This window comes from Magnolia sinica, chromosome 6 (genome assembly GCF_029962835.1).
Source record: "Magnolia sinica isolate HGM2019 chromosome 6, MsV1, whole genome shotgun sequence".
In the NCBI taxonomy this organism is placed as follows: Eukaryota; Viridiplantae; Streptophyta; class Magnoliopsida; order Magnoliales; family Magnoliaceae; genus Magnolia; species Magnolia sinica.
The window spans coordinates 86505892-86531896 of record NC_080578.1 but is presented as its reverse complement, the minus strand read 5'-3'; the positions used below and the strand labels follow the sequence as shown (position 1 = coordinate 86531896).

The following is a 26005-nucleotide window of genomic DNA, read 5'->3' as shown; positions in this document are numbered from 1 at the left end:
ATGCGCTGAAGAAGACCCGCCATCTCGTCAATCTCCAAGTTGGAGATTTCTCCTGCAGTCGATGATCCAATCAATCTTGTTGTCCAGATTGTTGTAGCATTCGGCTACAAAGGATTTGGGGTTGGAAACAATGCGATGGATATTCGGAAAGTCGGTTTTTAAGGGTGCATCGCCCACCCAAGTATCTTCCCAAAACTGGATTTTTGCCCCATTTCCCAGGCTGAATCCTATACCTGCAAGAACTGCCTTTTTGACAGAGAGAATACCCTTCCAAATGGGCGAGGCCCTATAACAAGAAGAATCACTTGACCACCATCCGCCGATTGATTTTCCGTATTTACCCTTGATGATCTTGTTCCACAAGCTATCATCCTCCGAACCGAGTCTCCAAATCCATTTGCCAAGAAGGGCTTTGTTCATCTTCTTCAAATCTTTAATGCCCAGTCCCCCTAAGCTGGTCCGCTGACAAACCTGAGACCAATTCACCAGATGAAATTTTTTTGAATCTTCCCTACCGTTCCATAGAAAGTCGAGTCTGAGTTTTTCGAGCTTGGAGAGGACCACAGCCGGACATTTTAGGAGGGACATGAAATATGTCGGAAGGTTGGATAGGGCTGCCTTGATGAGAGTGATGTGGCCTCCCAACGACAGGTATCTACACTTCCATCTAACCAGATATTTTCCGAACTTGTTGATGACTTTATCCCAGCTGGATATAGGAGGAGGACCCGCACACAGAGGTAGGCCAACAAACGATGCTGGCAGGGCAGTAGCAGAACACCCAAACGAGAGAGCGAAGGAGCTGACCTCTTCTTCCTTGAGATTAATACCGAACATTTTGGATTTGGACAGAATGATTCTAAGGCCCGAAACCGCCTCAAAACACCTGATCATGGTGCAGATATTGTCTATTTTTACCGGATCCGCCTCGCTGGATATGAGGGTGTCGTAATTGAATGTGGGATGTTGGGGAGGACACACACGCTGGATACTTATAAACTTAAATATCGAGTCAAGTAAAGCCTCGTCGACTCTTCGAGTTGGCCCGACCCAACTAGATTTTGAGTTGAATCAAGTTTTTGAACTATGGGTGAAGCAAGCAAGAGAAGTAGAGAACATCGCTAGTTATAGTAAGATAAGGCCACCAACAAAAAATGTTTTTTTTTTTTTTTCTTAAAGGAAATATTAGGGCTGAAAGTCGGGCAGGTTGGGTCGGGTTGGTGCTCAACCCTAGCCCAACCCAAGGTTCCTATACCTCAACCCTAACCCAACCCAACCTCAGGTTGGGAATTCTCAACCTAAGCCCAACCCAAGCGGGGTTGGTCGGGTTGGTTGGGTGGATACATGCTAATATTTCGTTATTACATTAGTCTATTATATTTCAATACACGTCTTATTTTTTTTACCTATGATTTTATTAATTATATATGTAGTTATTTATTGTAAAGAATTTCATTTTTTCTAAACAAACAAGATAAATATATAGGACAATTACTCCTTTAAAACTCATGTTGTGTAGCACACAATCTATCTGGGAGAGAGAAATCCAGTGTATCTTGTTGGCTTCAGTCATCGGAAATGACGTGGAACAATTAGACCTAATGGTACTAGAATTTCCCGTGCCTTCAACACAGACTATCCGCATTCAATTATAATTTATAACTTATATATTGATCGGGGTCGGGTTGAGTCTGGCAACCCGAGACCTCAACCCGAGCCCGACCCACGTTTTAACGGGTTGGTGTTTTTATAGCCCAAGCCCAAAACTGAACCCGATACATCCTGCCCAAGCCCAACCCAATGTCAGGTCGGTCACGGGTCGGTCAGGTTGAACCCGTCCGACTTTCAACCCTAGGAAATATCCTAATTAATTTGTCTAAAAAATCTACAAAGCATTACTAGAAAAGTATTGAGTAATTGGGTAATTTCACAGAATACTGCCTAAATTTGCAAGGAAGCAACTCGTGTAGTTCTCACTAACCATATAAATGTCCTTACACAATGTGGCATGCAGGAAAGCTTTCAAGAAGATATTGGAAGAGGCATATAGATATTCTTACACGGTGCAGCATGCAAGAAAGCTTTGAAGAAGATAGCTGACGACAAGCAACAACACTCATTACAGCATGTAAAATAGGATGATGTTGTACCAGTGTTCAACACCATTTCTCCTTCGCCCTAGGGCACAAATTTATAGGGCTGAAAGTTGGGCGGGTTGAACCCGACCGACCCGTGATTGATCCGACATTGGGTTGGGCTTGGGCAGGATGTATAGAGTCCGATCTCAGGATTGGGCTATACAAACACCAACCCGATAAAACTTGGGTCAGGCTCGGATTGAGGTCTTGGGTTGCTCGACCCAACCCGAACCCGATCAATATAGAAGTTACTCATAGATTATAATTGAGTGTGGATCGTATGTGTTGAAGACATAGGAAATTTCAGTGTTGTTGGGTCTCATTGGTCCACATCATTTCCGATGACTCAAGCTAACAAGAAATGCTGGATTTCTCTCTCCCAAATAGATTGTGTGCTACACAACACGACTTTTAAATACGTAGTTGTCATGTATTTTTGCTTGTTTGTTTAGAATAAATGAAGTTCTTTACGATAAATAAGTATGTATATGATTAATAAAATTATAGATATAAAAAATAAAACTTGTATTGAAAAATAATAAACTAATGCAATCATTAAAATATTAGCATGTATGTACCCGACCGAACCCGCTTGGGTTGGGCTTGGGTTGAGAATTCCCAACCCGAGGTTGGGTTGGGTTGGGTTAGGGTTGAGGTACAAGAACCTTGGGTTGGGTTAGGGTTGAGCACCAACCCAACCCAACCCAACCCACCCGACTTTCAGCCCTACAAATTTATGAAGCATTCCAAGGTATTCTTGACCTTTTTCGCCCTCTATGAGCAAGTCCACTAACATGGATGCGGTGGATGCATTAACAGAAAAATGTCTTTTAGCCATTTCACTGAGAAGTTGCATTCCCTTGAGGGTCTCATTCTTTTGTAGAAAACCCCTAATTAAAGCATTGAAGGTGACACTATTTGGTTGGCAACCCTTCTCTTCCATTTGTAAGAACAATCTATTAGCTTCCTCCATAAGCCCTTCTTTACAGAGCCCATTGATTAACATGTTATATGTTCTAACGTTATTCCCCAAGCCCTTGGCAGAGGCCCAACTGAAAAGCTCCCTCACATATTCGAGTTCCTTAGCTTCGCACATCCCATTGATAACAACATCGAAAACTTTATTATCTAGTTTAATTCCTCTAATTTGCATCTTATTAAGTAGTTTCATTGCCTCAACAGGATGCTTGTTTTTAAACAGCCCATCCATCAAAATGGTGTATGTGAAGACATTCGGGCATAGTCCATGAGCTTGCATCTCATTGAAGAGCTCTAGTGCAACTACAACTCTCCGTACCCGGCACAACCCACTTATAAGAGTGCTATAAGTAACAACATTGGGCTTGCCTCGAAAAAGCCACATAGCCTTGTCTACCATCTGATTCTTGCAATAGCCATTGATTAACATACTGTAAGTCTAGGCTTATGGCCTTTACACACCATATAATCAAATATCTTTAAGGCGGCATCCATTTGGCCAGTAAAACAGTAGCCATCCATCAAAGCGTTGTACGTGATTGTGTTAGGCTCCTCACCTCTCTGAGTCATCAATTCTAGTAATCCATGGGCTTCTTTAACCATTCCTTCTTTGCAAAGAGCATTCACCAATATGCTGAAGGTTGTCACATTAGGAGAGATTCCTCCATCCAACATTTCCTCGAACAGACTCGTTGCTTCTTTCCACTGCCCTAAATTGCATAGTCCATGAATTAAAGAACTGTAAGTGAAAACATTCGGCCGAATCCCTTTACCAACCATTTCTGAGAAGAGGTTAAGGGCCTCCTTTGTGAGCCCATCTTTGCATAGACTGTCGATGATTGAGGTATAAACCGTAAGGTTAGGCCTACATTTACACGCACCCTTCTCCATTTCCCGAAGCAACCCAAGAGCCATTCCGTTGTTCCCAGACTTGCAAAGACCGTCGAGAAGTATCCCAAACGTCACCACATCATAAGGATATCCCATTTCTACTGTCTTCAGAAAGAAACTACTCGCTTCCCCAGTCCACCCTTCCATGCAAAACCCCTTAATAAAAGGGGCCAGAGTCGCGGCATCCGGCTCCACGTTTCAGGATGTTGCTGAGAACAATGAAACCAGAACCAATCCCATTCAAGCAGCAAGAACAATTAAGAAGAATGCTCCATGTATAGATATCAGATGGGATCCCTAACCAATTCATCTCCCGATGCAAAGAAATCACGGTCGAATAGTGTTTCATTTTAGCAATAGTAGTTAACAGGCGATTAAAGGTCTGGATTGAAGGCAGCGGCTGCGCGTGGACCATACGATTGAAGAGGCCCACTGCATCCTCTAACCTCCCAAAAGCACCGGCCGGGATCGAATTGGATAGATCATTCACCAAATTGTTGAATTTGGCGGGAGTAGGGATCTTGTTTTCTATGATTTTAGAATCAAGGGCAAAAATGGTAATTTCAGTAGAAGCTGGACAGGAGAGAGTTTTACCCTTTTGAGCAGCAGCAGCGGCAGCTCTTCTCGACGACATTTTACGAAATCGAAGATTTTTGAGAGAAGAGGACGGGTGCAACATGTAGTTCCTGTGGTCGGAAACTATGTGAGGCCTACATAGATGACCGTGAAAAACCCACTCCGTCCATCACGGTGATTCCTGGAAAGGTTTCAACAATGGATTTCATTATCCATATGTTTTCTTACGGCGTGGCCCACTTGAACTTTGGATATGCTTCAATTTTAGGGTTTTGCCCAAAATTATTTGAAAAAAATGGATGGACGGTATGGATAAAACACATACATCCATGGTGGGCCCACAAAGTAGGGCTGAAAGTCGGGCGGGTTCAACCCGACATTGGGTTGGGCTTGGGCATGTATCGGGTTTGGTCTAAGCTTAGGCTATATAAACACTAACCAATAAAAGTTGCGTTGGGCTTAGGTTGAGGTCTCGGGTTGCCCGACCCAACCCAAACCTGATGGATATATGAGTTATAAATTATAATTGAATGCGGGTCATCTGTGTTAAAGGCATAGGAAATTCTAACGTTGTTGGGTCTTATTAGTCCGACATTTCTGATAACTCGAGCTAACAAGATATGCTGGATTTCTCCCTCTTAAATATATATTTTAGCTTATTTATTTAGAAAAAAAATGAAGTTCTTTATGATAAATAATTACATATATAATTTATAAAATCATAGGTGCAAAAAATAATACATGTATTGAAATATAATAAACTAATGTAATTACATATATTAGTATGTGTCCACCTAACCAACCCGAGCGAGCCCGCTTGGGTTGGGCTTGGGTTGAGAATTCCCAACTCGAGGTTGGGTTGGGATATGATTGAGGTATAGGAACCTTGGGTTCAGCTAGGGTTAAGCACCAACCTGACCCAACCCAACCCAACGCGCCTAACTTTCAGCCCTACCACAAAGTTTACTCTGTACGCTATATCCTACTGAGTTACTAAGTACGCAATCCGCTTCCCATCTGGCTGGACACCAGGCAACACCTGCCTCAGTGTGTCGGCGGGTTGGGTGCAGTGGGACCTAATGTGATGCGTGTGTTTTATATCCAAGCTGTCCATCCGTTTTGCCAGCTTATTTTTGGGCATGAATTCAGAAAAGCAGCAGATCCAAGTCTCAAGTGGACCACACAATGGAAAAAAGTAGTGATTGAACGCCCACCATTAAAAACTTCAAAAGGGCTGATATTTGTGCTTTCCCTTCACAGAAATACGAGTGACCTCATCAAGAAGTTGGATGACAAACAAACGGGGCTTTGGAAAGGTTTAGGGTATGTTTCATTTTGAGTTCACGCCATGAAATGAACTGGAAAAAGATATGGACCGTCTGGATATAAGACAAATACCTGATGTTGGCCTCATAGCTTGCAACACATCAACATACCAGCCGCGTTCATCGCGTTGCTCGATATGAACACCCGATGTGGGGGGACTGAGATTTGGTAGTGACCCTTACAGTACTAAGGTCGGTGTTCTGTGAGTCCCACCATGTTGCATGTACGTTATCCATGGTGTCCATTCATTTTGCCAGCTCATGCCCAAAAATGAGACAGCCAAATCTCAGGTGGACCACACCGCAGAAACAGCTGTGATTGACACCCTCAATAAAATAAAAATAAAAATAAAAATAAACTTCTCATGTTAAAGGGACAGAACTGGATGAAGGGAAAACATAAATATCAGATTGATCCAAAACTTTTGTTCCCCAAGAAGTTTTTAATGGTGGACATTCAACTACTACTACTTCCTATGGTGTAGTCCACTTGAGATTTGGATCTATCTCATTTTTTAACTCATGACCTAAAATAAGATGGCAAAATGGATGGACATCATAGATAAAACACATATATCATGGTGGGGCCAACAGAGCTTTTACAGTACTGAGGTCAGTCCAGGAGGGGTCACTACCCAATCATCCAAGTCCATGTTAAAGAGGTTGCAAGTTTGAATCTAGCATAATTAATCTTTTTTCACTTTTAATTAAAAAAGACTTCTGACAAGATGATTGACACAGACTGAGGCAGAGTGAATTGAGTTGACCGAGTTAGTGGGTCAACTCAACAAGTTTCCATATGACTGGGCCGAGTCACCGGCAATTCCAGTTTCATGCAGAAATCTCACGAGTTTAAAGCCAAGTCAGCAAGTTTTAGAACTATGGTTTGAAGTTATTCAGACAAATACATTGGAGAGGTTCTACTTAGAGTTTTTCATTACTAAGCTTAACAGCTTGAGAGAGTTATCATCTTGTTTCCTTCAAAAAAAAAAAAAAACCTCAAGTCAAACAAGTTTTGGAACTATGGTTCGAAGTTATTCAGACAAATACATTGGAGAGGTTCTACTTAAGAGTTTTTCATTACTAAGCTTAACAGCTTGAGAGAGTTATCATCTTGTTTCCTTCAAAAAAAAAAAAAAAACATCGATCACCTCCATCGGTGGAATTGCACCTAAATTCTTCCGTGTTCTTCAGTACATCTGAGAATTCTTAATTATTTCTTGATTGAGGTATTCAGAGAAACTAGATGTTATATGCATGCAGCCTTCTTGGAATTTTTCTACAAGGCTGCATGAATTCTGTCAAACGCACGCAAATGTACGCTTGTACTTGAATCAGAAACATCTCTGGTTTGAAAATACTAACTTCTGTATTGATTTAAATCTCTCTGTATAAAGTCAGCCAATGAGCAACACTCAAGAAATGTAAGAATAATGAAATGAATAGAAAGCTGGCTTTGATGTAAGCTGAACTGAGTGACAAAGCTGTATATATTCATCACAAACAGTTCATGATTGGACTCATACGGGTCCTTGAGATGTCAAGATCTCTTCCAGATCAATCTGCTCCAATCACCATGGAAGTCGGCCATACAGAATTTTCATAGAAAAATCAAACAAGCAGAGCAAACATATGTGAGATTGAGTTGTTTTGAATAATCTGCCACTACCTATTACTTGTTATTATGAGTTGGTCACTGGCAGCCACAACAGTTGGGTTTAATGGTAAAATGACCATATGCATAGGAATGAGCATTTGTCTCCGTGCTGGCACCTAATACCACATGCTGCCAGCGTATATGATGTAGAGCAGGTCACAGACACTTTCATGGCAAAGATGGACAAAAAAAGGCCTGATCGGAGGCAGAAATGATCCGGACCATCAGAACCTTAAAACAGTTGTATCTTGCAAACCTGGATGAGTTTTTTGACATATTATATGATTTTGAGGTAAGAGAACCAACTTAAGCCAACCAACCCACTATGCCGGGTTACCCAAGGCGGATTTGCAAGATTCAATTAGATCGACGGTCAAAATTCCCATTTAATTTCGTTTTTACTATAAATAGTAAGTTTTAATTCGAGTATAACTTTTGATCATTTGAGTTGTAGAAGTCCTGCCCAACATGAAAAGGGCTTAGAAAAATTAGGAGAATAACGTGGTTGGGCCGAATTGGACACTTGCTAATTTTAGCCAAAAACCATGAGGTCTAGTAGGAATAGAGGTCGTCTATAGATAGCAAGTTTACTATTTATAATAAGTCACATTTTTAGGGTGTTTGAGTTGGAGTCTAAGTCTAAAACTCTATCCTAGGTTTGACTTCTTTATTTAAAGAGTTGTAATTTCATTTTTTATCATCAATCAAGTTGTTTTGAATTTATTAGAAATTATTTCTACTTTTATCCCTTGTGAATTTGAGGAAGCTCTGTTAGGAGTCCAAAGAGCTCCATGGATTCGGAGAAGATATCCCCTGAGGAAGATGGCGATCGACCTCATCATGTCCCTCCCTGCATCAGAAAATAAACCTATACCAAGGAGATCAGAAAAGCTTCTCACATGAAGTTTGCAAATTGACAGTGCATAAACAAGTGGGCTACTTTTAACTACTCCAAGTTAGACGAATTGCCCATACCTAAGACATCACTATACCAACATCAGAAGGCCATGAATGCACAGAAAATTGGAGAAAAATCAAGCTGCCACTGGCCTGCACCTAGTCTCCATCAATGAATCCGCTGTAAAATAAACTATCCCGAGCAGACGGCAACAGCTAGCCACTAATGCATAGATTGACCATTAACATTGGACATCATCTGCACTCAGCTAATAAAAAAAGAAGACAAGAAAAGAAAGAAACCAAGTAAGAAGAAGTAAGAAAGAAACCGGCTCCAACGGCATCAATTCGAAAACAAAAAGATGCTGCAACGCATGAATCACTGAAAGGGTGTCTGACATCTGAGCAGCCCATACAAATAGCACATGGGGCCATTCCATTTGATGATAACAACCAAACTCTATGAATCAATCAAAATCACAACAGATCCTTGGGGCTGTTACTGGCCTGCAATTCTGCACTACAGCTTAAAACCATGGAATTTGATATGAAACTGCCCAGCAAAACCCCACTGCTCATGACAAGCATAGCACCACCAAATTCACTCCCACGAGCTGAAGGATTGAAGGATAGAAGCCCACAGAAAACCAACTGAGCATACGAAGAATAGAAGTGCAAACTCCTGAAAAGGGCAATTAAAGCTCTTTAATTGTCAGAACAAGAAGCTGTGAATCAAATATGGAGCCTTAAAACAAAAGCCACATTCTATCTTCAACAACACCAAAACTCATGACTAACATATATTCAGAACTTCAAGTAGAAAATCCAATAGCAGCAGAGGTCATCATTGTCGTCGTCGTCATCTAAGCCTTATCCCATGGCCATTCCACTCAATCAAGGGCCTGACTTTCATCGTGAATCTGAAAAATAATGTTAGTAGAGATAAACAATAAATGATAAATTCCAGCCACTATATACAATTCCAACAATTGATCACACTCAACATTACCAGGGCCATTCCACCCAACATGCATATCCCAATGCTACGTTCTTCATCATAATCTGTTGTTCAACAACATCGACCAATATTATCATCATAACCATATTCACCACCACCATTGTCATAATCAACATCATGGACATCACCTTCAATAGAAAAAGGGTATTAAAAATATAAAAAAGGGAGATAAATTTTAGCTCAGCAAATAGAGAATCGCTGAAACAAAGATGGCGAGGGAATGATCGGAGTGACCGATTACTACCACCAGACTGTAACTTCAAACTAAACAAGCAAATCAATTGTTTTTCAGATTGAAGGAGATTAACCATGCATAAACTAATTAAAACAAACAAAATTACAGCAAACAGACGGAGAAGAAACCCGCACGCATCAATTATGTTAACGTTGACGAATGTGGGTGTACAATCGTATAGCACACCTACATAATAGTAATAAGGACCATAAAGTTGTACGGCCCACCTAGTCTCTTTATTTATCATGTAGCCTCTAGTCATATTTGGTACACTTACAATGCACATGTTAAATTGCAATACATGGGAGGTATTTATGTCTCTCTTTTTTCTTCTCTCTCTCTTTTTTTTTTCCTTTAACTTTGATGATTTTATTGCAACGAGGCCAAAGCCTAAAGAATTACAAGAAAAAGTAAAAAAAGAAAAAAGAAAAAGAAACTACAAAAATTTGCCCAATTTTAAGGAAACCGATCTGCCACAATAGCCTTTGGTTTGATCACCCATTCCATGTTGATCTACCCTGTTCCCCCACCATGCCAAGACAAAAAGCAAGAGTCTATGGAACACAGCATAACCCACTGAGAACCAAACATGCCAAGAAACCCCTCCCATACTTTCTTTACAACTACACAATGAAGGAAAAGATGATTCACTGATTCCTCATCCTGGTAACACATAAGACACATTTAGAAGAATCATTTGTCTCTTGAGCAAATTGTCGACTGTAGGCACTTTGTTACTTCCCACTAGCCAAGCTGTAGCAGCCACCTTCAGAGGAGTGCCATATCTCCAAAGATTAAGCTGTGTGACTAACCCCGTTGACATGTAACCTACAACTGATCATTTGGTAGAGAGATTTAACTGAAAACTTGCCGGACTTTTCTTCTAACCACCACATCAAATCTCTTTGTAAGACCAAAGGGCATGCCTTGCTCAACATTTCCAACAATCTCAACAACTCCTCTATCGCTTCCTCATTTAAGTTTCTCCTAGGCTGCTCGGAAAGAAAAACACCTTGCCATAGACAAGTTAACCTCTTGCAAAAGCCCTGCTAAATGGGGGAGCAACTCCCTCAATTTTTTATCATGTAGCCAAACATCCTCTCAAAATCGACACCCATCACCATTACCCAAAGAAAACCCTACTCCTTCCCAAACCTAATTTTTTAGCGAGGCCACCGCTTTCCAAAGAAACAATGCCCTATACAATGATGATGCCTTAATCCACCAAGAAGCTTCTTGAAATCCATACTTCTTCCCACCACTTCTCTCCATAAACTATCATCTTCGACACCAAACCTCCACACCCACTTACCCAATAATGCTAAATTCATCTTTCCCAAGACCCTAAGACCGGCTCCTCCTTGATCCAATGGCTAACATACTTCCCCCCACTGCAAAAGATGAAATTATGCTTTTGTTTTGCCTCCTTCCAAAAGAAATCCCGCATAATTTTTTAGAGCTTCTCCACCACCGCTTTCAGATACTTAAATTAGGACATGTAGTAGAGTTGTAAGTTAGACATCTCCACCTTAATTAGCATTAACCCTCCTCCCAAAAACAAGTGCCTTCTCTTCGAACCTCATAATTTTCTTTCAAATCTCTCGATTACTTTATCCTATATGTGTTTGGCCAGCTTCCCTGTACAAATTGATACCCAAGATATGTAGTCGGAAATGAACTTTCCCTCAAGCTTTCCACCCCTTGTGTTTTTGAGATTAGTGCAACAAAAGTGGTCCCTAATTCCACCGCTAGTACTCCTTACAAAAAAAAACCTTTACAAAATGAATCACATCCGCCTTTAATAGATCCCAAAACTTTTGATAAATTGCAATCGGATAGCCGTCAGGACTATGGGCTTTTGACTCACCAAATCCGAAATGGTTGCCTCTATTTCCTTAACTGTGAAAGCTTCCTCTAGAGACTCTGCTACCTCCCGCAAAATAGAACCCAAATGTTGGTCTTTCCCAATCTTCCCTAGACAAAAGCTCCTTGTAAAGTTTTACTATCAATGCATATACCCTTGCTTTCCCTTCAACCCCTTCCCCCTCAACCATCACACTTTTAATTTTGTTGTTCCGAGCTCGCACACTAGCCATTATGTGAAAGAATTTCATATTTTTGCCTCCCACTTTTAACCAAAGAGTCCTAGAATATTGTCCCCATTTGATTTCTTCCTTCCTAAGCTCGCATTGAACTTCGCCCTACGAATTTTTCTCCATGCCATTTCATCAACTGAATGTTCGCCTCCCTCTTCATTTACGTTAAGCATCTGAATTTCTTCAAGGATTCCTCCTCCCAGTTCTCCAAAACCTCTTTTTCCAAACAAAAAAAAATTTATCTTTCCCTTAAGCAAATTTAATTTCTGGAAAAGAGAGACCGGCCCCACCCCAAACTGAGAAAGAAGACCCACATACTTTCACCTTATCCGAGAAACCCTACACCACTAAGGAAGCAAGCTCGAACATAAAAGGACGCAAGCCCCAATCCTCATCTTTCATCTCTAAAAAGATCGGGCAGTGATCGGATATTGGCCTAAACAGAACTCTTTGAAAAGCTAAAGGAAACTTTTCAACCCAATCCGTTGAGATTAAAAATCAATCCAGCTTCAACTTAACTGCCCTAGTCTGACCATTAGATCACGTGAATTTTACTTCGCCCATTGGTAAATCTACCATGTCGTTATAGACTATCCATTTTGAGAAATTCCCCATGCTTCTGGTTATATGGTTGCCACTTGATTCTTGAAAAGAGAATCTCACAACATTGAAGTCTCCACCCACCACTAATGGCGACTATTGTTTACTCTGGCATGAATCCAATTCAGCTCAGAATAATTGTCATGAGCTCAGTCTATTTGGCTCGTAGACAACTGTAAAAACCCACTTAAAACCTGATAAAACCTCTTTTACTAGCAGAACTAGGGAGAAATGCCCCTCCCAACAGTTCTCCTTTGACCACAACTTTGAGTTCTAGATAGTTAAAATTCTACCTATTGAACAATTTGTGTTTAACGCCACCCAGCCTTTGAATTTTCCCCTACACAACAAGGCCACTATCCTCTGATCATAAGATTGCAGCTTTGATTCCTAGAAGTAAAGTGTTCTATATTTATTCTGATATGGCCATAAAGGCCGATATGTATACGTAATGGCAATGCCCATTACACGATACGGAGGTGAAACGGGGCAATTGGCTTTTTTGGGGCTATAACGGCCATTATGGGGCATAACAACCATTACCCCCATAACGGTAAAAAAATGACAACTTTTTTCTATTTAAATTCATTTTTTCACTTTTCTCATTCTAAAAACTTTCTTAAATTATTCTACAGCAGATTTCCACCACTCTTACTATATATTTTTAAGGATTAAAACCATAGATTGAAGCGATTTAGGCGAATAGAAGCTTCGAGGGTCTATTTTTTTCTTCAAAAAACATGTTATTTATGCCTTTTTTCATTTTCTAGTTCTATTGCTTAATTGTGATGTGTAAATATTAGAGACATGTAACCATGTTCAAAAATTCACCAAACAACCAGATACAACACTCTCGCCAAAAGAGTAGATTGTTACGCTACCATAAACATGTTTTTTTTTAAAAAAAAAAGAATACATATTTGGAATATTTATATTATTCCATAACTTTCAGGGAAAAAAATAAATTCAACCATTACGGAGGTCGTAATGGTCGTTATGCCCCCCGTATCGGCCGTAACGGCCGATGCTCATATTGGTAATGGTGGTGACCATTACGGCCATAGTTACCTATACGAAATACCTTGCTTGGAAGGCTACTATTTAAACCTTGTATTGTTTACAATTATTCCTAATATGTGCCCTCTTTTACAGACACCCTAGATGACGCGCGTTCCAACTTATTATCTTCATAGAGAAATTGTGTTTGCCCTTCTCTTTGCTGAGCTCCTCTCTTTCTTCTACACCTCGTGAGAAACTATCAGATCAACCATTGCCAAACTCTCTGTCGATGCCTCTTCATCTTCCTCTTGCCTCTATAGATCTAACAATGATAATAGTGTACCTTTATGAATCATCATCACTTGGTCGGAACATTCAACTGATTGAAGCTTAACGTAGACCCCATTGCACTCTCCAAACTCTATCTAATCCTCCAATAATTTCAAAATGGAAACGTTCAATTGCTCCTGAAGATATTCTCTTTCTCCTAGCAATCCGAAGTCAAAAAAAGAAGAAGAAGAAGAAGAAAGATACAAAACCACTCGCAAGACACCTTCCATCTATGTGAAGCAAACCATATCGTTATATTAATTTCAAGCACATGCCGTCACTACTTTCCCCCATCTATGTGAAGCAAACCACACATGTGGTTCCCAATTGTGTTAACAAAACCACTCGCAAGACACCTTTTACACGCAATGTGAGGCCCACATTAAAAGTTCCATTCAAAACTTCGCTACACTAAAAAGCATTTTTTTTTTGTGACATCACCACCACATGTCACCATTCTCTTCTCCTTCATTAAAACAAGAAAAGTACCCTACGCTTATTGCCCGACTTCTCGTTCGAAGCATCTTGACCCCCCTAAAGAGACCCACACCCGTTGAAAGCTTCGGCCATGACTGACATTGGTATCATTACTACCATGCATCAATACCTCCTCTTTTATTCCCTCCACCTTTCTGCCCACCAATGAGGGATTTACTGCACAATGATTTATCATCCATTGCTCGATATGATGTTCTATCAACTTCCACGTTCTAATTCGCAATCAATGATGAGCTCAAGCTATCTTTCCCTACACCTATAACCAACTCCTGAGATTCCTTCTGCAACTTTATGAAAATGCTATCATTTTTTACTCTATTCAAATATTTTTCGGCACCATTTGCAGTTTTTTCTTCCATATTTAGATTATAGCAAAACGAATTTTCTCACAATATTCGAACAACAAATCAATCTCTACTACCATTTTGATACAAGCCTTGATTTCTGTGAACACTTTGTTTATCCAAAATTTGAAAGGGAGGTTCCAAATTTGGATACAGACTTTGTTTTATGATTTAAGTAAATATAAGCAAGAGGGTGGGGGACGTCCAACAGTAACTCTCTCTTCCTTTCCCATTCTCTTCGTTCCCTTTTCCACTTTTTCTTCTTTCTTACATCAAACTAGATGGTATTAGAGCGGTAATCGATCAAGTTCCAATCACTTTCTTTTCCCTTACCTATCAAAAACCTTCTCTTCCCTTCCTTCATGTTCTCTTGTGTTCATAGTTTTTTAAGAAACTTAGGGTTATTTCTAGTGCACTGTCCTCTTCAATGGCCTATGTGTGAATGTTGTTGGTGATGTGTACGTGATCGTAGTTCTTTCTACTATTTGGTTAAGGTGTATGGGCTGATTGGCGCATCCTGTATTGTGTACGCATTGTGTTGGATTGTGTGGCTGAAGCATTCAAGTTTCCAAAAGCATTAGTCCTTACTTCTATAAGCATTGTACATCCATTTCTTCTGGTTTTTATTGCCTCTATTTGCAATGTATATGAAAGGTAAGCAAAAATCAGGTTTGTAAATCCATATGACTTTTTGAGGGTTCAAATATCCACTATCAAGTTAAATGGCCAATATTCTAAATATATACAAGTCTTAACAGCCAAGGGGAACAATAGGAGAAATTGGATGAAAAGAAGTAAATATGATGAATGAATTCAGGACAATGCTTAGATCGTGACATGCTTGTGGAATTGTATGGAAATGTCTGTTAGAGATGTTTCTAGATATGGCAAATAAAGTTTCGGATTCTCCATAAGTAGAGTTGAAAATGAGTCGAACCCAGACGAGCTTGGCACAGCTCGGCTCGGCTCAGCCAGTAGCTAACCCCAGCTCGAACTCGGCTCGGCTCGTTTCTTGAGCCTAATTGGCCAGCTCGGCTTGATTCAATCAATGACTCAGACAATTTCGAGACAAGTTCGAGCCTGTGCGACATTTTCTCAAACACATAGAGTGCATCTTCAATTTCAAACAAAATGTAAAACAATGACAGCACTTTACAAGTATTTCATCAGACACTCAGTGAGCAACATCAAAATCAAGATATGAGGGCAGTCTTATAATGTAAAGTTTTTTTTGTAGTGATTTGTTTCGATTCCATTCCTTCCTCGCCACCAACCGATCTTGCGGAGAATGTATGCACCCGAAACAACACTTCGTTGAGTCATTTCATCAACCACTCGGCGAGCAGCATCAATTTCAAAATAACTGAGTCATCGAGGCGATTCGATCCGAGTTGATTCGAGTTGAGGTTCAATCTGAGTTGAGTTGAGCTCGGGCAAGCTTGAACTCAACTTGAATTTTTTTTCGAGCTCTAAAAACCAACTCGACTCGGTCTGAATCCAATTTCGAGCTTTTCCAAGTTGAGTCGAGTGAGATGACTGAGCTAACTCGATTCATTTACAGCTCTATCCATGAGAGATGTATTCATAAAAAATAAAATAAAAATAAAAACATCACTCAATCCACACCAATTATTTGAAGAGGTTTTTTTCCTTTCTAACAAGGAGATAAATCACTAGGTGAATATTATAGGAAACTCAAAGGAACATGGGAGGAGTTGAATGTGTATCAACCTCTTACAAGCAAGGTATTCCCTAACGGAAACAGTGGTCAGAACAGATACCATTGTTACAACTATGGCATGGGTTGTTACAGCTTGAGAGAGAGAGAGAGAGAGTTGATGTTGAATCGACATTCACCAAATCACCTCTTTGTCGCCCCTATGGTACAAATTTATGAAGCATTCCCAGGTATTCTTGACCTTTTTCGTCCTCTGTGAGCAAGCCCACTAACATAGTTGCGGTGGATGCATCCACAGAAAAATGCCTTTTAGCCATTTCCCCGAGAAGTTGCATTGCCCTGAGGGTCTCATTCTTTTGTAGAAAGCCCCTAATTAAAGCATTGAAGGTGACACTGTCTGGTTGGAAACCCTTCTCTTCCATTTGCAAGAACAATCCATTAGCTTCCTCCAAAAGCCCTTCTTCACAGAGCCCATTGATTAAGGCGTTATATGTCCTAACATTATTCGCCAAGCCCTTGGCAGAGGCCCAACTGAAAAGCTCCTTTGCATATTTAAGTTCCCTAGCTTCGCACATCCCATTGATAAGAACACCAATAACTTTATTGTTTGGTTGAATTCCTCTAATTTGCATCTCATTAAGTAGTTTCATTGCCTCGACAGGACGATCACTTTTACACAGCCCATCCATCAAAATGGTGTATGTGATGAGATCCGGACATTGTCCATGAGCTTGCATCTCATTGAAGAGCTCTTGTGCAGCCACAATTCTCCTAACCTGGTATAGCCCACCTATAAGAGTGCTGTAAGTAGCAACATCGGGCTTCAATCCCTTGCAAGGCATTTCTCGGAAAAGCCACATAGCCTCATCTACCATCTGCTTCTTGCAATAGCCGTTGATTAACATGCCATAAGTCACGACACTAGGCTTATGACCTTTACACACCATGTAATCAAATATCTTTAAGGCGGCATCCATTTGGCCAATAAAACAGTAGCCATTCATCAATGCACTATATGTGATTACATTAGGCTCCTCACCTCTCTAAGTCATCAATTCTAGTAATCCATGTGCTTCTTTAACCATTCCTTCTTTGCAAAGAGCATTCACCAATATGTTAAAAGTTGTGACATCAGGCGAGATTCCTCGATCCAACATTTCCTCAAACAGACTCATTGCTTCTTTCCACTGCCCTACATTACATAGTCCATGAATTAAAGAACTGTAAGTGAAAACATTTGGCTGAATCCCTTTAGAGACCATTTCTGAGAAGAGGTTAAGCGCCTCTTTTGTGAGCCCATCTTTGCTTAGACTGTCGATGATTGAGGTATAAACTGTAAGGTTAGGCCTACATTTACCCACACCCTTCTCCATTTCCCGAAGCAACCCAAGAGCCATTCCGGTGTTCCCCGACTTGCAAAGACCGTCGATTAGTATCCCGAACGACACCACATTATAAGGATATCCCATTTCTACCGTCTTCAGAAAGAAACTACTCGCTTCCCCAATCCGCCCTTCCATACAAAACCCCTTAATAAAAGTAGCCAGAGTCACGACATTCGGCTCATGGCCACGTTTCAGGATGTTGCTGAGAACAGCGAAACCGGAACGGACGCCATTCAAGTGGCAGAAACAATTGAGAAGAATGCTCCAAGTATAGATATCGGATGGGATCCCTAACCAATTCATCTCCCGATGAAAAGAAATCACGGTCGAATAGTGTTTCATTTTAGCAATAGTAGTTAACAGGCGATTAAAGGTCTGGATTGAAGGCAGCGGCTGCGTGCGGACCATACGATTGAAGAGGCCCGCTGCATCCTCTAACCTCACAAAAGCACCGGCTCGAATCGAATTGAATAGATCATTCACCAAATGGTTGAATTGGGTTGGAGTCGGGATCTTGTTCTCTGTGATTTTAGAATCAAGGCAGAAATGGTAATTTCAATAGAAGCTGGAGAGGAGAGAGTTTTACCCTTTTGAGCAGCGGCAGCGGCAGCTCTTCTCGACGACATTTTACGAAATCGAAGATTATGTGGGTGCCAAACGACTCCTGATGAGAGGAGAAGAGGGAATGGTAGTTGTTGTGGTCCTGTGGAGTGCGGCTGCGACCCCGGAACCATTGATGTGGGTGCGACCCTGACTGTAGGACCGACTTCGATGTATGTATTGTATATCACGCCGTCCATATGTTTTGTAACTATATTGTGGAGCATGGTCCCAAACGTGACACAGATAAAATTTTCAGGTGGACCCCACCACATGAAACAGCAGTTATTGCTATTGAAAACCTTTCGTGGGCCACAAAAGCCTTGGATGAGTTGATATTTGTATGCCGTTCAATAACCATTGTTTCCTATGTGGTCTACACCATTGTTACATATATAGGAAACAATACCATTGTTACATGGGGACGCGGATTGCACAAAGCATTAAATGCAAGTTGCATTAAAACTTGCATTAAATGCAAGAGTCATCTATAGTCCATTTGATCGTTGGATCTGCCTCATTTTTGTTTTGATGCCTTAAAATAATATGAGAAAAAGGATAGACAGCTTGGATGTACAGATACATCACGGTGGGCCCGCCCACAGACCTGCCCATTCGGAGCTAGGGACAGGCGGGGTATTAAGCAATCCGCGTCATAGCTGGTGTAGATACGATGTCGTGCGAAGACGACCGCCGCCGCTCCTCGAGCTCTTATTTGTGCGAACGGTTCAAAGGAGATTAAAGTTACATGGCCCCACAATGATGTATTTATTATATCCACACCGTTCATCCATTTTTTAATATCATTTTAAAGCACTACCCAAAAAATGAATCATATCCAAAGCTCAAATGAACCACACCTAAAATAGAAGCGGGATAATGATTTTCACCATTAAAAAATTAGTAAGCCCCATGACGTTTATTTTCCATCCAATCTATTCATAAGGTCAAAAATACCTAGATGAATATGAAAAAAATAAAATTATGTATTGATCTGAAACTTCTGTGACTCCTAAAAGAGTTTCAATGGTAGGCATTTAATCCTCCACCACTTTTTGTAGTGTGGTCCACTTGATCTTTAAATTTGACTTATTCTTTGCCTCAAGCCTTAATAAGATCTCACAAAATGGATGGACAGTTTAGATATAACACATACCTCATGATTTGACCCACAGAACTTACTGACGTCAATACACTAGTTATATAGCCGGTGTGTGGTACACCAGCCAATCCCCTTTCCACTTGCAGGAAGTTTTCGTGGCCGGAGTAAGCCGTTGCGTTACACCATAATTTATGTAGTTTTATCCATGTTTTCTATCCCTTTTACTACTTATCTTAACAATATGAGTCCAAAATTGAAGTAAATTCAAAATTCAAGTGCACCACACTAAAAGAAGCAGTGTGAATTGAACACCGATCATTGAAATCTTCTCATGAGCCACAAAAGATGGGGATCAAGCTGATATTTTCCCTTCAGCGATGTCTGTGTGTCATCATGAACAAGTTGGATTGTGGGTTGGTTGACAATTAAATGCCTTTATCTCACTGTTTCCTATGGTGTGGTCCACTTGAATATGGAATATATTTGAATTTTGGACTCAACTCCTAAAATGAGCTTGAAAAAATTGGATGTAAGGTGTGGACAAGCCAAATATATTCAAGGTAGGCCCAACGGAGTTTATTGTATGGACTTACTCAGTCCACTATTCGCTTGGGTGGTTAGAAGTTATGTGAGCCCACAAAAGTAGTTGTGATAAATCCACCCCCATCCATCTCTGGAGATCACAATATTAAAGGAGTCCAAAAAATTAATGCAAATTCAATGCCTTAGGCCATACTACACAACTCCCTGTTAGAAACTTTGTGGGGTCATATAAGTTTTGTATCACGGTGATATTGTGCACACTATTTATAGGATTAGGTGGCATATAAACATCATGGTCTGCTCCCGGGAGGTTTTCAGTCTTGGATGTTTCTGTTTTCACTATTTCATGTGGTGTGGTCCACCTAAGTAATTTTTTTAATTATGTCCTATAGTTGCCTTGCAAAAGTGATAGACACAGACATCTCTATGAGCCCCATATATCTCCAGACCACAAAAACTTCATGTGGCGGGGTCACAGACAAGTGTACTAGTTATGGAGGGGATTTCCTGTTGAGATATGGAGTTTGGAAAACTATTTAAACAAAATAAATTTTAAATTGATAATAAAAGAAAACTTATCGGTTTATAAAAGTCGAGGCGTGATGTGAGTCACTTGGCTTGAAATCGAATTTGCTCCTCTTGAACAACGTCCCAAGTGCAACAGGTTTCCAGAGCAATCGACCTCCAAGATACAACGACTATGACCCGGTCTCAGCGGTGCACTCACTGTACACGAGCTCGAACCACTTGTAGTCTTAACCCGAACTAGAAAACACTTAAACCATATTTTTAATGTAAAACAAACTTTTTCTTACTAATTTAAAACGGATGAGAGAAAGTCTATTTATGGACTTTGTAAAGATACCCTTTAAAAAAGGGTTGTGACTATTGGGTTTAAACACAATTGATGTGACCCTTAGGATTAAAAAGACACATTTTAAAAACAAAATATGAAAGGTTGCAACCTTTCGGACTGATGTGAAAAGACACATCCGTAGGGCACGTATGCACCTATGGCCGCGACTTGACCCAATAGATATTTTGAAATAATTTAAAATACAACATTTCCTGCTAGAGCCAATGATGATACCTATGCAAGTCCACTATATGTTTACTAGAAATCTACTTTATTTATACATTCATCCATTTTGCAAACTCATTTTAGGACGGTCAATCTGAGAATTCAATCTATTTTATTTTTGGATAGTGCTCTGAAATAATTTGGAAAGACAGATATAAAAGGAGGCGGATTTCCTGCCAAAGCCTTTGGCAGGAAGCTTCCGCCTAAGAATGCTAGTTTGGGCCCACTGTGATGTTTGTGAGAAATCTACCTCATTCATCCATTTTGCAAACTCATTTTAGGACATGAGATAAATAATTAAGTGGTTTCAAAAATCAAGTGGGTCACATCGATAGGGAAAATAGGGGGAAGAAATTGCTACCGTTGAAACCTTCTTTGGCTCCACCTTGATGTTTATATGCCATCCAAACCGTTAATAACGTCATTAACATTAGAATGAAGTGAAAATACCAGAAAAAATAAATAAATAGCATGATACAAAATTTTATAGCCACAAAAATGTTTCAACGGTTCTCACTAAATCCCCATTGTTTCCTCTAGTGTAGCCCACTTGAATGTTGGATCTTCAATTTTGGTTGTCCTAAAATAATCTCACAAAACGGATGAATGGCGGTGGGCCCCACCCTACATCTCGTGAAGAACTTCCTTGGAAAGGCTTAGGATATGACGTGAAGTTCCTGAGGTGGAAACCTTAGTGAGGCCTACTGTAATGTTTGTGACAAATTTATCTTATCCATCTGTTTTGTGAGCTCATTTTAGGACTAAGACAAAAAATGAACATGATATAAGACTCAAGTGGGCTGCACTAAAGGAAAAGTGATTAGTGAAATTACTACAGTTAAAACCTCCCTCCGGCATCGACATATGTTTACATGCCATCCATGTTACTATCATCATTACTATTGAGATGAACTTAAAATGTGGGGTGATTTATTATAAACATTACAGTGGGCCCACCAAGGTTTCCAGTGCATAAACTTCCTTCTAAATGCTTTTGCAGGAAATCTGCGTCGCACTATAATGTATGTGTTATATCCAAAACTATCCATCAATTTGTCAAACCGTTTTAGGGCTTGAGCCAAAAATTGAAGTACATTCATAGTTCAAATGAACCATATTAAAGAAAGCAGTAGGGATAATGATTTCCACCTTACCATGATGTTTATTTGCAATCTAACCTATTACACAGCTATGATGAAATAAAAACATAAATATCAGATTGATACAAATTTCATGTAAAGAAGTTTTCAATCATAGATGTTAAATCTCCATTGATTTTTGTGGTGTAGTGTACTTGAGGTTTGGATATGTCTACTGTTTTTTTTGGGATTAAGCTATAAAGCGATCCTATCAAATGGACGGAGGATTTGGATCATGGTGGGTCATGGAACTTGGGACGTGAACCACACATCCCGCAATCCGCTTCCGATACATTGGAAGAGGATTGGCTAGTGTACCTCACACCAGGTATATAGCTATTGTATTGACGTCAGTAAGTTTTGTGGGTCTGATCATGAGGTATGTGTTATATCCAAACTGTCCATACATTTAGCGAGCTCGTCTTAAGGCTTGAGATGAAAAATAAGACAGATTAAACTATCAAGCGGACCACACTGCAAAAAGCAGTGGGGGATTGAACGTTTACCATTGAAACCCTTTTTGGGGTCACAGAAGTTTTGGATCAATATGAAAATTGTTTTTCCTCTTAATTCAGGTCTTTTTGACCTTACGGACAGATTGGATGGAAAAATAAACGTTATGGTGGGCCCTACGAATTGTTTAACAGTGAAAATCATTATCTCCGCTGCTATTTGTGGTCTGGTCCAGATGTTTTTTGGATAATGCTCTAAAATGATCTCTAAAAATAAATGAGCGGTGTAGTTATAATAAATACATCACTGTGGGGCCATGTAACTTTGATCTCCTTTGAACCGTTCCTACATCTTGGAGCTCGAGGAGCATCAGTGCTCGTCTTCGCACGACACGTACCTACAGCAGCTGTATAGCTGGTGTGAGGTACACCAGCCAATCCGCTTAGCCCGTGTAGCACAAAAATCTCAGTGTGAAATCCACTCCTTCCATCTGTCTCATGTTAGAATGTGACCCCCAAAATGAGACAGATCAGACACTTAGGTGGGCCACACCATAAGGAACAATATGGATTTAATGCTTCAGATCTCAAAAAAGTTTCAATGGTATGTGTTCAACCCCACTGTTTCGTGTGATGTTGCTATTGCAGACAAAATCTGGATTACCCTCCACTCGGATACTTGAACTCCGAGCCGCTTCAGAGACCTAAACATGCACAACGGTTGTGAGCAAAGGAGACCCTGGCTGAAACAGGGGACCCTCTGATGCTTAAGTCAGGTCAAGGGAATCTGGGTCTAAGTAGAGTTCTAGAGGGAAAATACGAGATATTGCATACCTGTTTCCTCCCCGCAAGATGCTATTTATACCCCCTCACCTGAGATGGACATGTCCGCATAACTCGGTGCATCTTGGGGCATTTGCCACATCCCTCATGAGATGCGGTTACCTAGTCGTTGTATGGTCATGCAGATGTGGGCTGTTGAGAAACCATCACCAATCGTGTGGTAATGGGACACCTCATGGTCCCCCTTATAAGTGGGTTCCAGTCTGAGTCCCAAACCGAGCACCTCGGCGCCAGATCGTTTTGAGCTGACAGCTTCAGCCTCGAATCATTCTAGGATTCCGCTCTGACCTCTGGATGGAACAACTCAACCTCAAATCATACCGTCTGGGGCCTTGGAGTGAAAACATAACAGTCGTCGAATTGGAGGCCCATCCCTCGCCTATACTCATGACTTCAAGCTTAGTCCTACGCCTCGAGTCAGCTCTAGATAACCTCAAACCTCGGAGCTGAGACGTCTCTGATCTTCCCATAACAGAAGCCCCCTACGCTCCGAGTTCGGACATGGACTCAGAGAGTAAGCACATGCAGAAGATTGGTAGCTTCCTCCATTGCGCCCCCAACGCATGTAGTTGCAATCATGGTTTCCATATTCGAAAAGATACGTCCTCGGGTTTTCCATCAGCGGGTTAGCCTCAAGCGGATGTGTGGCGACGGTTAGGATCTCGAATCGTCAGAGACATTATGAGGGATCGCCACGTAAGCCACGAGGGGCGGCTAGGTGACGCTTCCACTGCTCGAGGCTCGTCTCCCGATGCTAGAGGCACGTGATTTGGCAGTGCCCAGGCCAGTGGCACTCAGCCACGTGTCTTCCAAAGTCGGCTCGCGACGATTCGGCTGCGGTCATCATGTCTTGTCATTAATGCGAGAATCCCTTATGAGTTATAAAAACCCTAGCGTTCGGAGGCGCCCACCTTTCCGTTTTCTGAATTCTTGTTGTTGTAAGCTACCTGAGGAGGCTATTTCCGGCGCTTGCGACCTGCGGGAGAGGCAATTTCAAACCGATTAGGAGTTTCCGATATTAGCGATTTCCAGTGACTGTCCGGTGAGCCCTCCCTCTCGTTTCTGGGTTACCCTTAGAGCATTTATTTCTATGGGATGTTGAACGACTTAGAGATGGTCCAAGGCAATTATGCCTTCGAGGATGACTCAGGGCCAGAGAGCTCAGATGGAGGCCTCTAAAGGCCCCCTCGATGCAGTACCTCTCTACCCTCCTCTCAGGAGGGGCAAAGAAGCTGGGTCTCGGACGCGCTGCAAGGGCGGGAAAAAGGCCTCTCTTGAGCCCCCTGAGATTCGATGGAGGGGGCTACGGAGATGCCTGCGAGTGAGGGAACTGCAGAGACCATCCTAGGAGGCTCTGTACTGGTTGAGTCTCAGATGGACTGGATCCGATCAAAATTTGAGATCCCGAACTTCGTACGGATACGGGCGTCGGAGCCTCTTGACACCGCTAGAGCTCCTACTGAAGGGGAAGTAGTGATCTTCCTCTCTACCCTACAATGTGGACTCCACCTTCCGATGCATCCCTTCATCCAAGCCCTGATGGCTTATTTGGGACTGGCCCCAGGCCAGTTTACTCCCAATGCTTGGAGGGTTTTAATATCTTCATACATCATCTGGCATCAAGTCAAGAACCCGAAACTGACACCAAAAGTGCTGATAGTTTATACTTGATCAAGTACGATAGTTAGGAGCCGTGGTACTATTTCGCAACCACCGGCAGCAAGGGCTTGGGGCTGGTCCTGCAACTTTCATCCTCTATTCAGGATTGGAAGAACAAGTGGTTTTGGGCTTCGGCGAGTGGGAAGTGTCAGCGGCGAAGCTCAGGAATCTGAGGACTCAGGTTCCTGCTCAATTTACTCTTCCAGGTTGTATCCCAAACAATCTCTTTGCAATGTTTCTCTGTTTACTGTAGTCTGATCAGCGTCTTTATTCCATTTTTGTAGACTTTCCGAGGGGCCCGCCTCCCGTCACCTCGAATCAGAAGAATCAGATTGCTAAGGCCAGGGCGCATTCAAAAGATCTACGCTCCTGGTTGGTCCTGATTACCGCAAACAACCTTCATCGGTCCGGGCTTCGTAAATCCAAGCCGCTCCCCACTTCATTTAGTAAGTGCCCCTTCACCTTTTATTTTAATGAAACTGAAGATTTCTTAGCTCAGACATTGATTCATTGTCCCGTGTGCAGGTATGGCCGAAGCCTCCGGATCTCGGAAGAGCAAGGCCCCCCCATCCATCGAGGAGATGCTAAGGTCCGAACCGCGGACAAAGACAACGAATCGGAGGAGGCAGGCGACTCCTCGCGACGACCCTAATTTTTGTCATTGCAGCTCTGGCTCCAGCTTCAATTTTTGTTGTTGCAGCTCCGGCTTCAGTTGTTACAGTTTCAGCACACATCGCGGTCGGGGTCACGGTCGATAATGCCCCAGCTCCAATTCCCACTCCAGCCATCGCTCCTTATGTTTCTGAAGCACCTCCACCAACCTTTGAACCCTGCATTGCCATCCCGTCTTCTTCTGAACGGGAGAAGGCCATTCGGATGACACGATGCTCTCTCCTCTAGAAGTTGGAGATGACTCCAGAGCCGAGACCCAAGCTTCGGCA

At 41.4% G+C, this 26005-nt stretch overlaps 1 protein-coding gene and 1 pseudogene across 1 annotated transcript in view; both read right to left on the bottom strand.

Moving 5' to 3' along the window:
• LOC131249689 (uncharacterized) overlaps nt 1-24024 on the bottom strand; it is a 43762-nt gene extending 19738 nt beyond the window's left edge. Inside the window, exons 1-2 of the mRNA XM_058250465.1 lie at nt 23845-24024; nt 18232-18429 (exon numbers count right to left, since the gene is read on the bottom strand). Coding sequence (XP_058106448.1) covers nt 18232-18429; nt 23845-24024 — 378 coding nt within the window. The remainder of the gene's footprint in view (nt 1-18231; nt 18430-23844) is intronic.
• LOC131250180 (uncharacterized) lies at nt 28-18200 on the bottom strand (annotated as a pseudogene).
• Nucleotides 24025-26005: the final 1981 nt, after the last annotated feature.